The sequence below is a fragment of the Phocoena phocoena genome, chromosome 17 (genome assembly GCF_963924675.1).
Source record: "Phocoena phocoena chromosome 17, mPhoPho1.1, whole genome shotgun sequence".
In the NCBI taxonomy this organism is placed as follows: Eukaryota; Metazoa; Chordata; class Mammalia; order Artiodactyla; family Phocoenidae; genus Phocoena; species Phocoena phocoena.
The window spans coordinates 4,657,858-4,676,394 of NC_089235.1; the positions used below are offsets into that span (position 1 = coordinate 4,657,858).

At 42.5% G+C, this 18,537-nt stretch overlaps 1 protein-coding gene and 1 pseudogene across 1 annotated transcript in view; one reads left to right on the forward strand and one right to left on the reverse strand.

The window, feature by feature from the left end:
• XKR4 (XK related 4) overlaps nucleotides 1-18,537 on the forward strand; it is a 312,511-nt gene that overhangs the window by 206,159 nt on the left and 87,815 nt on the right. The window contains exon 2 of the mRNA XM_065895673.1: nucleotides 6,091-6,290. Within this exon, the coding sequence (XP_065751745.1) occupies nucleotides 6,091-6,290 (200 nt within the window). The remainder of the gene's footprint in view (nucleotides 1-6,090; nucleotides 6,291-18,537) is intronic.
• Nucleotides 15,513-16,830, reverse strand: LOC136137002 (large ribosomal subunit protein uL4 pseudogene; annotated as a pseudogene).

The following is an 18,537-nucleotide window of genomic DNA, read 5'->3' on the forward strand; positions in this document are numbered from 1 at the left end:
GGTAATTATGCTAAAATTTTAACCATAAATATGGCTTTTTCTAAATCCTCCCTATATGAATGTCTTTTCATTGACATCAACTTCCTTGGTCACCTATGCCTGTTGGGTGTCATTTGTCTTTTTATTAATACAGCAAAGCAGAGTCCTAAGAAAAAGAACCTTAGTGACGTCTCCAAGCCCCACCTGGACGCCATGCTGGATCCCTTTGACACTCAGGAGGTGTAGAAACTACCTTATTTCCCAGCAGAGTGGTGACCTTCTGCATATGCCCTTGGGGAGAACAGGCAAAGGCCAAATCCAGCGTGATGGAAACACTCCCCAGAATAAAATGCCTAAAGGAAACAAGAAGAACCGAAGACATAAAACCGCCTGAATTTTTAGGGTCAAAGAGGTGGCCTTATAGATGAGCCCAGAACACCGATAACCTTGGTGTGCAGCGACATCCCTGCACATCGTGAACACAGCACGTGCATGAGACACTCTTCTTGTTTAGCGCTCACACAGCCGTGAAGGAGGTACGGTTCTCTCCACCTTCAGATAAAGAAACTTGGATCAGAAGCTAAGTGGCCATAAGAATCAGAGGGGAGAATATACTTCCCAGTTAAATCATAATAAATAACACAGGTGCCAAGGAGACGAGACTGCTTGGCGTTTGTCTTCAAGTATGCAAAGGGTCGTTTTCCAGGGACAGGCCGTCAGCCATCCTCCCCTCCCCCAGAGTAGACATGTGTTATAATGCAATGTGAAGGATCTGGATTAGACTAGGAGGGCAGCTCACAGCCATGAACTTCTCGACTCTGTCTACCCAGTAGATGGCTGCCAAGAACCATTCAAAAGCTAACTTGTGGGCTTCCCTGGTGGTGCAGTGGTTAAGAATCCTCCTGCCAATGCAAGGGACATGGGTTCGAGCCCTGGTCCGGGAAGATCCCACATGCCGCGGAGCAACTAAGCCCGTGTGCCACAACTACTGAGCCCGTGTGCCACAACAACTGAAGCCCACGCGCCTAGAGCCCGTGCTCTGCAACAAGAGAAGCCACTGCAGTGAGAAGCCCGCGCACCGCAATGAAGAGTAGCCCCCGCTCGCCGCAACTAGAGAAAGCCCGCGCACAGCAACGAAGACCCAACGCAGCCAAAAATAAATAAATAAATTTATTTTTAAAAAAAGCTAACTTGTGGAGTCACGTATCAAGGCATCCCCTCGGCATCTCTGACCGGCCTCGTAAGTTCCCAGGCTCCACTGGTGGGTTGGATGGAGCACAGTGAAAGCATCTTGTCAGATCCACTGAGTGAAGGTGCAGAGGCAGCCGTGATGAGGGCCCTTCATGGAAGGCAGACAGCACAGGCTCACGTTGCCATCATAGCTGTCTACGACCAAGGGTGCAATCCAGCGCCTCCCAAGTTCCTTTGGTCCTGATTTTGATTCAGGGACATCTTACACAGCTGTCCCTCGTTGGGGGCCTCTTTGTCTCCTGGGGTTCAGTTTCAGACCTGAGGCCTCACGTCTACCACATCATTGGTTCTTACCCAAGGGATTATAACTTCTTACAGAATATTTCCGTTTTAAAACCTCTTCCCTTTTTGAAACTCACCTACGGGTGCTTAACACAAGAAGTAACTCCGAGGCTCTTGTCCTGGTAGCTGTTAAAAACACAAACAAACCAAGACATCTGCAGAGAAGAGTTAACTTGACAGTTCTGCCCCTGTTTCTGGAACACAATGACTTTTCACTGGAACACAAGTCCTTCTTCACGTCATTCTAAATTTCTGTGGGAAAGAACTCATGAGCTTATTCTTTTATATTTATTTCTCAATTCCCTATGTAGTTTGCTAGATTAAAAGACACAATAGTCTAGCTTCTTTGAATAATCCCTCATCTGTCCCCATTTGTTAGAACTGAATGACAGATATGACCAGTCTTCCTTTGCTCTCTGCATTGATGTTCTGTCTCTAGAAAAGCTGGTATTACCAGTTAGGTGAGAGGTGTTTGGGGCTGTTTGTCAACGTGGACAAAATTCCCTGCCCTGAGAAGTAAATTATTATGAAACCAGATCTCCCTAGAGTCAAACCTCTGGCTGTACGCTCTGGGGAAGCAGACGTGGAACTGCATGATACAGGTCAAATGTAGAACAAGAGCTGAAGCCCTGAAGACCTCTCTCAGGGACTCGCTCTACAACTGGAGGGCTGGTGTCTGCACAGCCCACACAGGAGATAGCCGTGGCAGAGGGGAAAGAACCTGACACTGAAGTACAGATTTGTGTTTTCATCCCCCATTCACGTGGGGCAACATTTTCGTACCATGTGATGTGAGGAACTGGTGGGAACAGTTGTGTCTCACGGTCCACATTTCTACTCACACTCATTGGGCCTCTTCTCTTCCAACCTTCCCTTCGGGCAGCTGATAAAGAAGGTGGTGAGAAAAAATAATAACGTGACAGAATGTGGTAAACCATTTACATGTTGACAAGATGGAAGAGAACCAATTGTGATCGCAAAGCCTCTTTATTGTCATCGTTTTTCAGAGCACCGACTTGAGAAAAGCCCAAGCTGACTGAGCTGTGGGCATAAGACCCCTGATGTCCATCACTGCTGATTTAGAGAAAGTAGAAAACTCTCCTGATACTGTGTAATACCCTAAATAGCGCTAACGTCCGCTTAATCGCATAAACCATTGTGTGCGTCCAGCTGGAAGCAAAAACTGATATGATGTAGGCTCTTGGTCCGTCTCATGAAAATAACTAATTATAAAGAAATAGAATTTGAGACTCTCCCCCCAATTCAACTTAACACACTCTGGTGAATCCCAGCATGAACAGAAAATAGTGCTCAATGGTGAGCTTCAGTGATGAGTGAGCACCCTCCAGCCTTGGAGGTCTGGAACAGAAGCCAGCACAGAAACAGATAAACCCACCCAGTGAGGTAGCTCCCGTGTTAGTGGCATGCACAAGTCGGGTGCAGGCAAGGATTCTCGGTTGGGGTCATCGAGGAAGGTCTTCTGAGGTGAGATACATTAGCAGAGTTTTAAACCACAACTGTAAGTTTCTGTAGTGGAGAAAAGAGACAAGGTCGTTCTAAGAAAAGGTAACATGAATGTGCAAAATGCATTTCAGGCCAAGAGTGCTACATATTAAAATACACTTCTTATCAGAATGCAGGGCATTTTCCTCATCTTTGTGTCTTTACATATGTAGCTTCCTTGGGCTTTTTTGGAAATTTTTGCATGTTCTGAATTTTTTAAATTCTGAAATCTTTTGCACATTCATATTACCCATATATATAATGCTTGTATAAATATATATTATATATATAACACGTGTGTTTGGGGGCAACCTTGGAATTTTTAAGTAGTCAGATAAAATTATTATAAGGACTTCGACTTTCTGGTCAACTTTCTTCAAGCAAGAAGGCAACCTTTGTATTCAGTGACGTATAGGTGTTAAATGAGTCCCTGCGGCTCTGGTAACCCCTACCTTCCCCCCTGCCACTGTCCTGTACCATAATACTGTGATGGGAAGACAAAATCACCTTTTATTTCTGTTCCAGAATCAAATTTTCAAATGTGATTCATGGAAGGAATGAATGAAATGGAACACAAAGGAAAATATACAAACCAATTTTACATAAATCAGTAAAAACTGTGGCAAAACAGCTTAGGAATGTTGACCTACAGTCCACTTGATCAAGACACTTATAGCAGAGGAAAGCTTTGGATTCACAGCGAGGGAAAATATAACATAAATCCATATTATTTTTAAAATTTTTATTTATTTAAAAAATTTTTATTTTATATTGGAGTATAGTTGATTAACAATGTTTTGTTAGTTTCAGGTGTACAGCAAAGTGATTCAGTTATATGTACACATGTATCTATTCTTTTTCAAATTCTCTTCCCATTTAGGTTATTACAAAGTATTGAGCGGAGTCCCCTGTGCTGTACAGCAAGTCGTTTTTGGTTATCTATTTTAAATATAGCCATGTGTACATGTCAATCCCAAATTCCCAATCTATCCCCCCCGATTACCCCAGTAACATAAGTTCGCCCTCTAAGTCTGTGAGTCTGCTTCTGTTTTGTAAATAAGTTCATTTGTGTCACTTTTTTAAGATTCTGCACAGAAGTGATATTGTTACACCACTCAAAAGTCAATTCTCGAGAGACAAGTGTTGGTAGGAAAGGAAAGGTTGCTTTATTTTGGAGGCCGGCAACCAGGGGGAAGGGCGGACTCCTGTCCCAAAGCCAACTCCCCCCTGATACTCAAGGAGCAAGAGCTTTTATAGGCAGAGGGAGGGGGCTACATGCAGAAACATGCACAGGCAGCTCTGACAGGCATCTTGAAATTGGTCATCGGTGGTCTGACCAGCGTCATCTCGATTGTTTTAGGTACAGGTGATCTTCAGTTCCAGGGTTGCTTTGTTTCCATTTCTCTGAGACCAATTCTTGGAATTGTGGCAGCTTCTGTCATGGCTGCTACAGCCTGGTCATCATGTAGTTACCTTCTTCCACCTGGTGAGGGTTTCAGTATCTGTAAGACAGCTCCCAGGATACGGCTCAGAATATTATCCATAGCCCTTAGGGAGGAACTACGGGTCCTTGACTATGCTTAAGGACTAAACTATTATTATTTGGTCTCCTAGGACTGTTTTCCTGTTTCTGCATTTTCTCACTTCTCTGATTAAACTTATTCTTTGGCTAATTTTCTTCCACAGACAAAAGGCAGGCGGAGGACATGGTGGGGGCGGGGGGGGGAGAACAATAGGGTCCTGCTCCATTTCAGTATCATACGATATTTGTCTTTCTCTGTCTGAGTTACTTTGCTTAGTATGATAATCTCCAGGTCCATCCACGTTGCTGCAAGTGGCATTATTTCGTTCTTTTTAATAACTGAGTAATATTCCATTGTATATATACATATTACATTTAGAAGTAATTAAAGTTCCAAGTGCTGTGAAGGAGAAATGGAAGCATGTTCAGAGAGTGACCAGGGTGTCAGGGGACTTGGGGGGCCATGGGACATGTGGCTGGGGACACTAGGACTTTTGGAAGGGAGGGGAGGAAAGTGGAAATCTCCGGGGACTCTGAGGTGTCTTCCAGTATTAGAAAGGTTGTGTAGAAAAGATGAATTGGATTTGTTCAATGTGACCCTCAGGGGATGGATCAGAAGCAAAGGTGATGCAGGAGGACCAGTTTCAGAAACTCTCTCCCTAACGGCGCTGGCCTGTTACTCAAGGACCCGATTTTGAGAACTTCATCACTTTTCATAAGGAATGAGCACACCATGACCCAAAGAACAAGAAAGCCAGAGCAGTCATTAGATCAAAGACTATGTCACTTTACTTTCTTTGTAGTATCTATACCCTCTTGTCTTTTCTCCCCATAGGATAATTTGACTTCTTTTTCATGGTATTAAAGAACAAATACAAGTTTGTCAGAATAAAATGTGATGACCATTCAGAGACAGCGTCTTTCACACCCAGCGGGAAATGGCACTGGCTTTCAGCCTGCTTTCATTCTCATACTTTTCCAAACACTTTTGGAAAATTAATATGCGATACTTAAGATTACCACATTGGTGATTATTATCAGGAAATTTTCTTCAAGCAGTGGGGTAATTTTATTATGGATTCAATACACTGTTTTTTTCTTCTTTTGTATAGCTTTGAAATTTTCAATAGTAAAAGTTTTTGAAAAAGGCATCAGGAGTGTTTACAAACACATACGTCCTAGAACTTGACTTGCATCATGCCCTTGGAGACATCCATCTGCTGAGGACCATTGAGCACATGGTGGAACTGACCAGGAAGGGTGTCTGTAGATTATCAAGGTGGAAAACCCCTTCTACACCTGTGTCTCACCTCCCTCTTCCTATTACAATGCAGTGGAATGCTTTAACGAAGACAAAAATTGCAGTGACTCCTCAAAGTGAACCTTTAAGAATAAGGGCCAACTTGGGACCTTAAGTGATAAGTCACTAAGGTAGTTGTTTCATGGACGTGCTTGCACATATATGGCAGTTTGCAGAAGAGAAAAAACAGCCCTGGTGTTTGAAGGATTAGTTATCACTCCGGTCTTTCTTTTTCTCTGTGTTTCCTTTCTAGGTATTTCCACACGATATACTTAGGTATTCGAAGTCGACAGGGCGGAGAGAATGGCCGGTGGAGGTTTTACTGGAAGATGGTCTACGAGTACGCAGACGTAAGCATGCTGCACCTGCTCGCCACCTTCCTGGAGAGCGCTCCCCAGCTGGTGCTGCAGCTCTGCATTATCGTACAGACTCACAGCCTGCAGGCCCTCCAAGGTAAGGGCTTGCAGCTCACTTTCTGCATTTGGGGAAAGGTGGTCGGCTCCTTTTCTCACAACCCGAGGACCGTTCCGTTACCCTTTGACGCAGGTCATGGTGCTCTGGGTTCTTGTCGGCCGCTTGACACCTGTATCTGTGAATGAGGCCTATTTTCTTCTTCACCATCACTTATCATGGGTAATTTACACAAAGACTCTTTTGCCCTCAAGCTGCCCTCCGAGTAGGAAAAAAAATCCTTATGATTTTACACTTGCTCAATATGAGAACAGAATCCACTGAAGCTTTCTGGCTTGTACGATAACTTCCAAAAATTTGAAAAAAGACCTATAGCCCTCTCTAATGTTGTATGTATATTAACTATTACACATATTATATACATTTATGTATAAATTTAAATATATAATACATATTTGAATATTAGGGTAATCGCCACCATTTCTTTTTGATATTAGGACACAAAAGGTGAGAGATTAAAGGAAACGATAAAGATTACCTTAATATTTTTACAAAGAAGGTCATATGGGAAAATGTTGTCAGCATTTAATAATGTATTGTTTATGTAGTACTAAGTTTTATAAAATGAATATTACAGTCAGATTCATATTTTGGGGTTTTGCCGTCCTGTTTGATCATCTCATCAGTAAGACGATTCCGTTGATAACAGACCCGCCCCGACGTTTCCTTAGGGCCTGCTGCTGAAATCTTTTCTAGAAGCAAATTAGACAGACCAGTGGGTACACAGGTGACTACATGGCTGGGGGAGGATGGATAGGTAACATTTTCTGCGTAGTTCCCTGGTAATTTGTCAATCCTGTAACGAAATAGATGTTGTTAAACAGGTAACGTTCTGTAATGTGCTCGTTTTGTTTCAGTCTCAGCAGAGCCTTGCTGTGACTCGCTGTATGTACTGGGCCATCCTCTCATCTGATCTGGTTGGTCTGGGGAATCTCTACAAGGTCCTTATAACTTTTTATAGCAAGGAGCACATAAGCCTGGGCTGGATACTTTACTAATTGGAGGGAAGGGGAGGCATAGTACAGGAAAAGAGAGATGGAGTGTTTGCTGGTAGCCAGGGGCCCACTGATTTATGAATTCCTGGCCCAACCCTGGTTCCACACGAGAATAGCTTCAGTCCAAGAAGTTTGAGAAGGGAGTCAAAGAGGTCCATGGGGTGGGAGCCTCCCATGCTAGTGAGCAAAATGGAAGAAAGAGAAAATGGGTGTTAGCACAGAAGCAGAGGAGAAAAGCCTGGGGGAGGCGAGCTTTATCCACCTCCCCTATGTGAATTATCCGTGGACGAGCCTCTTTAGACATGAGACACCACACGCTGCAGAGGGAGGCTCCGGCTTTGCTTATCTCACTTCCTCGCTGTGAGACCTGGTACAAGTCACTTAACCTCTCTGGGTCCCGGTTTCTCAAACTAAACTAGATGATCTCCAAACTCCTTGACAGTGCTATTCCACCACTGCATCCGTGAATGCTCAGTAAACTTAAGGGGTCAGGCGTACGCATCAGGAGGTGGTCTGTACGTGAGGATACAAATTCAAAGTCAACATCAAACTGAATCTCTGTCAAGTTCTCATCTCCAGAAGACCTTGGCACCCCCTTGGTATGGTTACACACCTGAGAACTCTCTGGAAGTGAAAACCCCAGGCACAAGTGAGGAGTGTGGCAAGCCACCTTCCTGGGTGGCCCGAGATTCCTGACGGTCTCCGCTAGTTTCCTGAAAGATCTGTAACATCACAGAGAAGTTTTTATCCTAAAGATGATGGAGATGGAGAAGGAAAGGAGAGGGAGGGTGTGAGAAAATGAGATCACCTTTTCCGTTTGAGAGCTTTATGTAAAGTTTTAGAGAAAGAAAAAAAAAAAGAGAAAAGACAATTCTTTGTCTTTATCAGATTATTCATTCTAAACATAAGAATCAAAATATGTGTTTTTTGGAGTTGTGGCTCTTCCCGGATGCCTGGTGTCCCCAGCTTAGCGGCTAAGCTCACTGTTGCATCAGGTTTGCTACAGACTTTGGGAGCGGGACCTCGTCCTCGGCCAAGGCGAGCCTTGCTGTCAAAATCAGAGAGCCATGGGGAAAATATGTCCTGTGTCACTCCCAAGGTGGTCAAAAGACAGTTGGATGCAAAGATCTCTAGGATTAACTCAAGTCACTGAGCACAGGAATAAGGGCCTGGTAGCCAGGGGCCCACTGATTTATGAATTCCTGGCTATATTTAAAATAGATAGCCAAAAAGGACTTGCTGTACAGCACAGGGGACTCCGCTCAATACTCTGTAATAACCTAAATGGGAAGAGAATTTGAAAAAGAATAGATACATGTGTACATATAACTGAATCACTTTGCTGTACGCCTGAAACTAACACACCATTGTTAATCAACTATACTCCAATATAAAATAAAAATTAAAAAAATAAATAAAAATTAAAAAAATAATTCTATCTACATCATTTCTAACTACTGCGTGATTTACTAGCACATGGATTATCTTTTTCTTTTCCACTAATTCCCTGTTTTTGAAACCATGAGTGATCAGCTGTAGTCACCGTAATCGACAATCCTATGATAATCCTATTACAAACACATTAAGAAAATCTTTACAGCCTTAGTTAAATACCTAAAGTGAAATGGGTGGATTTGAGGACAAGCTTGCAGGCTTGAAGGCTTTTGATACTTAATGTCAAACTGGCAATTTTAAAGTACGTTTCTTGAGAGTTCTGCAATGTCTCAACTTTCTGATCCAAATGCACAGGAAGTCAGTGAGGGCAATAAATGTGACAAGGACTGGCAATGGGACAAATCTTTTGAGATTTGGGAAAGAGCTCTTCATGGTGCCCATTGGAATAGGAAGGGCTTAATTCCAAGACGTGTCCTAGTTTCTTCCCTTGTTACTTCATTGTGCCCACCATATAAACTTTAGTAAATCTGTTCAATTAAGCAGCAGCTCATTATTGATGAAACAAAATTTTAAGAACAGCTTCATCAAACACTTTTAATTTGAACCAAAATTGTTAGGAAAGTAGACATAGGTTCCTCAAAACACATAACAAAAATCTGACCCAAGAAAACTTTTAAAGAGCTAAGCCACACAAAAATTATAAAACAGCAGCCTTTACACTGGACAGTTGTGATTTCTTTTGGCTTTATGGATATGTTAAATGTATTCAATAGTAGTTAGTGTGAAGGCCCACTGGGTATTAAAAAAAGACAGCACGTCCTCCCTCCCTCCCAGGTGCTGACAAATTCCATAGAGACTGATGCGGGTGATGATGTCACAGCAACGGCTGGCACGCATTACTTCCCGGCTGCATGGACCCTCTGCTCTGGGCCCATTATAAGCAGTTGGTGGGTATTTGTTGAATAAAAGGAAGAATGAATGTCTGCTGGGTGACAAAGCCCTAGGCTAGGTGTACTTGATACAAAACCAAGTGGCATAGCCCCTGCTCTCAAAGAATTCAACCTAAGGGAAAAGAAAGACCAAAAAATTGTTATTATTCAATGTGCTCTATACTGTTGGTGGCCATGTTAAGGCCCTTTGGTGACATAAAATGATCTCTTATAGAAAATGATACAGATCACAATAGCCAAAACATGGAAGCAGCCTAAATGTCCATCAACAGATGAATGGATAAAGAAGACGTGGTACATGTATATACAATGGAATACTACTCAGCCATAAAAAAAGAATGAAATAATGCCATTTGCAGCAACATGGACGCAACTAGAGATTACCATACTAAGTGAAGTAAGTCAGAAAGAGAAAGACAAATAACCGTATGCTATCACTTATATGTGGAATCTAAAATATGGCACAAAAGAACCTATCTACAAAACAGAAACAGACTCATAGACATAGAGAACAGACTTGGCTTGCCAAGGGGGAGCGGGGAGGGAGAAGGTTGGCCTGTGAGTTTGGGGTTGGTAGATGCAAAGGATTACATTTAGAATGGATAAACACCAAGGTCTTACTGTAGAGCACAGGGAACGATATCCAATCTCCTGTGATAAACCATAATGGAAAAGAATATTAAAAAAGAATGTATGTATGTGTGTAACTGAGTCACTTTGCTGTACAGCAGAGATTGCTGCAACATTGTAAATCAATTATACTTCAGTAAAAAGAAAAAAGAAAGAAAGAAAATGATACACAGAAAGTAGAAATGCGGTGCTGTCTGACGTCAGGGAATATTGGAAGAATCAGGGAAGTTTTCATGAAAAGAGCAGCCTTTGAGCTGGGTCACAACTGAAGCCTAACATTTTGTCATGTTCAGTAAAGAAAAGATAGCAACCTGAACAAAACCAGAAGAGGGAGGCCAGTGGTTTTGTCTACACCTGTCTGTTCAGCGATGCTGGCGGATAACAGTCTCCTCAAATGAGTGGGACTGTTGGTGTTACTTGTGGTACACGATTAGATTTGTTCCTCATACTTGAAAAATATTTCTAGTAGCAGGGTAAATCCTGCATATATACTTAAAAAATACACGTATTTTTCTCTACGTCTTACTTTTCAGCCTGTTTCTGCATCGTTCAGTATTTGGGGGTTATCAATAAGTCAATCACTAAAATAGTAAACTACCAGTCTGCTTAATCAATACATATATGGAGTTGAATTTTAAAGACTCACCATCATCAACATCTTTGTAAGGAGAGGCTCACACACCCGACAGGGCATGTTGGCCACACTGCTCCTCTCTATTGAAAAGTATTGGCAGAATAAACGACAAGTGTCATGAGGGTAATGATATTATTGATCCCTTTATTTCACATTCAATAGCCTGAGTCATGGTACCACTCCAAGTTATACTTAGAAGAACAGAGAGAAGCTTCATTTGCTGATCGTTGATTCAAGTGCTTGAAATCAACTCTGTGTGGTAGCAGCCCCCAGCACAGCTGTGAATAGTTTTGAATTTGAATCATTTTGAACATAATATGAAATAAGGGCATGACTATTTTTAGGTCCTACTTAATTATCTCCAATAATCAAGCATAAATCTTGGTATTTTTCCACTCAGTATTCCTTCTCTCTCCCTCTCCTTCTCAGTGAGATGTGAGTGAGCATGGGTGCATGCGTGTTCAGGCCCTGGGTGATAGACTGGGTGGGGTGAGGGTAGCTGGTGAGCAGATGCGAACAATTGCACACGCCTGGCTTGGGAGAGCAGCAACTTGGCAGAAAGTTGCGGAGAGGTTGGTGCAACAGAGAAGCAGACAGACATAAAGGCTGTCTGCAGTGAATGATGTCCCCAGACACTCACTGTTCCTTCGCCGTTCTTGTGGCTTCCTTGTTTGCCAACCTCCAACCTCCCCAAATCTTTGAGTAATTTTTCAGCACTTTGTACCTTCAAGGCGTCAACTTAAAAAAAAAAAAATGTACAACGTAGGAGTTGTGAGTTTAAGTTTTATTCAGGGTGATAAATAAATTTAGATAATTTAGCTCCGAGGAAACTCTTCCAAAGAGGTAGGAAAGGAACCAGGATGGATATGATTTTTGGCTGGGAATGCGTGTAGTCCAGCATACATCCTGGTAAAATGGTACTTCTGGTCTTGAAGAACAGATATCTCAAGTTAATGATTTCAGTGCTTTTCTATGTATAGAAGATGCAAGAATCTGGGTTCATTAAAATTCTCCCTGAGATACACATCTAACTATCTAGGGGACTGTTTTTCCGAAGCACAGAGCGTCTCATCCTGACTTCACCCTGAATCTCTCCCAGGATGCACTGTCTCTCAGCTCTGCGGTGACTAACCACTGAATCCCTGTAGAGCTGGGGGATGAGCAACGCTCTCTGGGCATTTTCGTTTGTTTACAAAGGAAACAGCAGCCCACTCACCTGACCTTTACCCCAAACTCAGAGCAGATATTTACTTTGAATACTGATGTACCGTAATTGCTATTTCTAAGAACTAAAGATAACTACCGTGAATAGTAACCCAAATCCTCGCTGAACACAGTCAAAGTGAGGTCAACTTAATAAAAAATTCAAAAGTGGCTTAATATGGTATTTTCCTAAACAACTTTTTTTTTTTTTCTAGGAAGCCACAGACACAGTTACACGATAGGATTTTCTGACCCAATTCTGATTGGGTGGGTGAATGAGGGAATCGCCCACAACGGATGAAATAGTTTTCGCTATGAAACCTCTTCTCTATGACAAATGTGTGCCATCACAGAGCGTACAGTCGAGTCTAAAAATCTTTTACATTCACTGGGCAGCTTGGAGTTAAACTGGGTTTTGAAGCAGTCCTTAGACATGGAGGCTAATATTTTCTTGATGGCTCAGCAGGAATAAAAAACTGGGATCATTTCCTGTTGACTGATTTAAGAAAGGTCTTTTTTTCACCGTACTGCTCACTCATGCATGGGAGCCTATATGTATGCAATCGGGAGGGATGAGATCCCATCACACTGAGCCAGATGCAAGCAGGAGCAAAAGGGAGCAACTGATTCACTTGGTGTGTAAGCATTCCTTAGCATAAAACCACATGGAGATTCACTCCCCGAAACTCACAAAGAGCTTCTGATTGCGGAAGGACGGGCCTGCTGAGAGCTGCCTGTGGAAGGTTTTGTCAGCACTTTCATTGTGATTCTAAATTTCCACAGCTTTCTACTCAGCTGTAGAAAAAGTCCAGAGAGTCCGTGAGGCTAAGGAGACTCCAAACCTCCAAAACTTTTCAAACATCCATAATTTTATCACCTCACACACCTGGACCATTTTATAGGGCGTGAAGTTCTCCAGGGTAGCGTTGAAGTGTAGGCCTTTCCAGTGTGTAGGCTTCTGTGAAGGCAGGTACTGCCAGATTTTTGTTAGCTGAAACGTTGAGTTAAAATTCAAATTAAAAAAAAGCTAAAACACATCTGCTAGTATGTAAAAAGGCAATAGATATTTTTAACATAGACTCTTGGGATAAATGACTGAGTAAATAAATGCATAGATTTTTAAGTTCACAGATTTTTAAAACTCAATGCAGATAAGTGAAGAAGCTATTAAAGAAAAAGCATTTGAAAAAAATTTCATTTTTTTAAATGTTTTGTGAGCCCAGAAGAAGACATTTTTTCCAAATTTAAAGATGCTAGGGAATTTTGTGAAAGAGAGGGTACTGGACCTTAAAGAATGAGTGAAATGATTTTGAACGTAGAAGTGTTTGGGAGGCAGGTCTGCTGGGCCCTGAGGAGAAAGTCAGAGCATGAGGTGCATGTGTTGTAACACTACCACTCCCAGAAGTAGGAGGGGAATGATCTGAACTTGATCTTGAAGCTTGAGGGTCCTGACCGTATTTGTCCATATAAGGTCCAGCAACACATCTCTCAATAACGGAACACAATGTCTTAATTAAGACCTGAAAAAAAATCATCATTATTTATTACATTATTTACTGAACAAACATTTGTTGAGTCCCTATCCATGGCAGGCACTGATCTGAATGCTAGAAGAATGATGACCAAGACCAGTCAGTGAAGCAGAGGAAGTAAGAGAGAAGTGGGATAATCAGAAGAGTTATTTCAAAAGAGATGCTCATGAGGGACCAGCCAAGATGAGAACTGAACAGTCTATTAGACTCTATTAGTCTATTAGGCAATGATGACATTGCTGCCATCAGGACCAAGCTTAGGAAAGAAGTAAGGATTGCAAATTAGAGGAGAAAAAATCATAGCAGCAAGGTAGAACTTCTAGACTATAGAAGAAAGAAGAAAATCAGTGAAGTGGCTAAGAGGACAAGTTTCAGGAAAGAGACGTAAATGTAAGACATAAACCATGTGGTGAACGGTAGGCTTGAGTAGCAGAGCAAAAGCAAAATCTTTATCTAATCCAGTTCCTGCTCTCCTACCCTAGTAGTTAACAAAGGTTAGTGTGAGTTAACAAAGGTGACAGTAGCAGGTGGGGCTGGGACCAGAGCCCAGGGTTCAGGGCTCCTCTCATGGATAAAGGACCCCAACGTGGAGACCTTCCATCATGAATGATCTTTTATGTTTTCACTCACCTTGTAGCCTTCAGTGTGTTCCTTAACCACACTGAGAATTTGCTTCTCTGATTGAAAAAGAATTTCCTGATCTAAGTCGCCACGTTGTGTTAGAATCACATAAACAATGAAAAGGACCCTAACCTCCTGTCTGGCACTTGGGGGTGTCAAGTGGTCCACGTGGGCCATCTTCTCCCATCCTTCCTTCCTGTCTCACATGGAGAAGGGGAAGGGCACCCGTAGTGTGTTTCTAAATTCACATTTTCTTTCTTTTTTAAATGGATGTAAACCCATTTAAATTCATTTCCCCTAACCTTGGAATTAAATCCGAGCCTGCTCTCCCCCTGAGCGCTCTCTGTGACCTCGGTCCCTTCTGCCCTGCACGGCCAGTGCCCACTGCCCATGTTGTGATCTTGACTCTTAACCTCAGAGGTGTCCCAGTAGGGTTTTGAAACCTCAGGGATCTTCCAGCAAATGCCACTTAGACTTTGATCTGTCCACTGACCTATATTTTTAGCGTGAAGTACTTTCAGCCTTGACGTGTTTTGAAAGAATATACATTTATGAGGAAAACAAATGTGCATTTTCTTTACATTTTCCAAGCACATCGTCTCCACGCCATTAGACATGGAAACTAATCTTTTTTCCACAAGCTTATCAGCATTCATATTTTAAGTTTTGAGATATTTTCTACAGTCTAAGAAAGTATGAGATTCCTATAATTGGTGGTCGTATTTTCTTCATTTTTTAATAGACTTTATTTTTTAAAGCAGTTTTAGGTTCACAGCGAAATTGAGGGGAGGGCACAGAGGTTTCCCATATAGTCCCTGCCTCCACAGAGGCATGGCTTTCCCCAGTATCAGCATCTTCGCCAGATGGTATGTTTGTTACCAGGGATGAACCTATATCGACACATCATTTAGTTTACGTGGGGTTCGCTCTTGGTGTTGTACACTCTGTGGGTTTGGACAAATGTATAATGACATATATCCATCATTATAATATCATACAGAGTATTTTCACTGCCCTAAAAATCCTACGTTCTCCTCTTGTTCATCCCTCCCTCCCCCAATCCCTGGCAGCCACTGATCTTTTTACTGTCTCCATAGCTTTTCCCTTTGCAGGAATCATACAGTCTGTAGGCTTTTCAGATAGGCTTCTTTCACTTAAGTCATATGCAATTTTTAAAATCAGGTCTTTATTCAAAATCAGCTGTCCCAAATGATTTCACCTCTACGTAATAAGCAAATTTAAGTTTATGCAGCAGCCTTCTTTTGCTCTGAGGTGGGTTTCTTTCCTGTGGGCTTCTTTTCAGCTGCCGGTTTCTTGGTCACTGCAGCCTTTTTTCCCACCAAAGGCTTCTTCTGCTTCTTAACGCCAACAGCCTCCTTTCCTTTCTTCCCGCCACAGGCTCTTGCCTGGAAGCCCCTTCTCATCTGATCTGGCTTCTAGTGCTGCTGCTGCCCTATCCATCCGGATTTTGTGGTTCTTGGCCTGGCGAAGAATGGTGTTCCGGCGCGTGGTCTTTGCATGTGGGTTTAGCTTCAGCGTGATTCTCAGGCTTTTCGGTGGACTCCTCTGCGGGACTCTGATGAAACCTCTCGCGTGCTGCCCGGAGAGCTCTTTGGATCTCTGGGCTTTTCAAGATGCTGCTAAGGTCTGTACTGAGCCCTGTGCATGGGGAGGTTGTAGTTACTCTTGAGGGGAGCAGCTTTACGCCCAATGCCATACAGCTCATCTAACTTGCGGAAAGCACTTTCAGTCCAAATGCAGGAACGTAGCACATGCCCACCGGAGCAAGTTTCAAAAGGTTCGGTTTGCTCACATTAGGCAGAGTAATTCCAGGGATGTTTCTGAAGGCCTCGATGATGCGCCGATTACAGATGACGCAGGGTCCCCTGCGCTGGATACGACGACGGTTTCTCATTTTGCCTTTGCCAGGTCTCATTTGCTGAGAGGCGTAGACCTTTTGGGTATCATTCCAGGCTTTAAGTTTCTTCAGAAGCAAAACAACCTCCTTGGTCTTCTTGTAGCCTTCATCTTTATCTTCAACCACCAGAGGAAGTTCAGGAACTTCCTCTATACGATGACCTTTAGACACGACCAGCGCTGGTAACGCCGAGGCAGCCAGTGCAGAGCAGATGGCATATCCCTTCGGTGTTGTATTCACTCTGCGGTGCTAACGTCGCCAGGTCTTGGTTGGCGCAAACATGTGGCCCCCACGACACATATTTCCAAGAGCATCCTGGCCAGAGTGGTGAGTCCTGCCACCTTGAACCCTGGGAATTCGAGCCACAGCTCTGCCAGTACCCAAGACTCAGCACTGGTTTGATGACCTGCTAATTCACTGACAGCACAGGGCTGTCTGTTGTTTTTGCACAAGTTGGTGTGAACAAAGTTCAGAATATCTGGGCGAATGGGAGCCTTGAACACAGCAGGCAAAGTGACATTTTTGCCAGATGACTCCCCCTTTTCGGAGTACACTGATATCAGTGGACGAGCACATGCCAGGGCGGGGAGAGGAGAAGGCCATGCTCCTCTCAACCTGGCGGCTCCCACAGGAAAATAAGTCATATGCATTTAAGGTCCCTCCATGTCTCTTCATGGCTTGTGAGCTCATCTCTTTTTGCGCTGAATAATATTCCACTGTCTGGATGGACCACAGTTTATTTATCCATTCACCTAATGAAGGACATCTTGGTTGCTTCCAAGTTTTGGCAATTACGCATAAAGCTGCTGTAAACATTTGTGTGCAGGTTTTTGTGTGGACATAAGTCTTTCAATTCCTTTAGGAAAATATCAAGGATTATATGATAAAAGTATGTTTAGTTTTGTAAGAAACCACCGAACTGTCTTCCAGGGTGGCTGTACCATCTCGCATTCCCACCAGCAATGAATGACAATTCCTCACCAGCATTTGATGTTATCAGTGTTTTGGATTTTGGCCATTTTAGTAGGTGTATAGTGGTATCTCACTGCTGTTTTAGTGTGCATTTTCTTGATGACATATGATCTGGAGCATCTTTTTATATGCTTTTTTGCCATCTGTATTTCTTCTTTGGTGAGGTGTCTGTTAAGGTCTTCCACCCATTTTTTGAGTTGGGTTGTTGTATTTTTTTTATTGTTGAGTTTTAAGGGTTCTTTGTGTATTTTGAATAATAATCCTTTATCAGTTGTCTTTTGCAAATACTTTCTCTCAGTCTGTGGCTTGTCATTTTCTTTTCTTATTTTTTTTTTCTTTTTGCGGTACGCGGGCCTCTCACTGTTGTGGCCTCTTCCGTTGCTCCGGACGCACAGGCTCAGCGGCCATGGCTCACGGGCCCAGCCGCTCCACGGCATTTGGGATCTTCCTGGACCGGGGCACGAACTCGTGTCCCCTGCATCATCAGGCGGACTCTCAACCACTGCGCCACCAGGGAAGCCCTCGTTTTGTTTTCTTGATGGTGCTTTTTACATAGCAGGAGCTTTTCATTTTAATGAAATTCAGCTTATCCATTATTTATTCTATGGATCATGCCTTTGGTGTTGCTTCTGAAAAGTCATCACTATACTCAAGGTCATCTAAATTCTCTCCTATGTTATCTGCTAAGGGTTTTATAGTGTTGCATTTTGCATTTAGTGTGATCCATTTTAAGTTAAGTTTTATGAAGTTTATACGGTTTGTGTCTAGATTCCATTTTTGTTGCACGTGGATGTCTAGTTGTTCCAGGACTACTTGTTGGAAAGACTATCTTTTCTCTGTTGGCTTTGCTCCTTTGTCAAACATCAATTGACTACATTTATGTGGGCCTATACTAGACCCTCCATTTTGTTCTATTGATCTGTTTGTCAATTTTTCACCAGTATCACACTTCTTGATTACTGGAGCTTTATAGAAAATCTTCAAGTTGGGTAGGGTCAGTCCTCCAACTTTGTTCTTCTCCTTCAGTATTACATTGGTTGTACTGGGTCTTTTGCATCTCCACATGAACTTTAGAATTAGTTTATCAATATCCACAAAATTACTTGCTGGGATTTTGATTGGGATTGAGTTGAATCTATAGATCAAGTGGGGAAGAACTGACATCTTGCCAATATTGGGTCTTCTTTTTTTTCTTCCATGAACATGGCATACCTTTCCATTTTTTTAGTTCTTTGATTTCTTTCATTAGAGTTTTATAGCTTTCTTCATATAGATATTGTACATATTTTGTTAGATGTATACCTTACTATTTCATTTTGGGGGGTGCTAAGGCAAATGGTATTAAGGTAAAGGGCATGATAGACTGCTTCTCAAGCTAT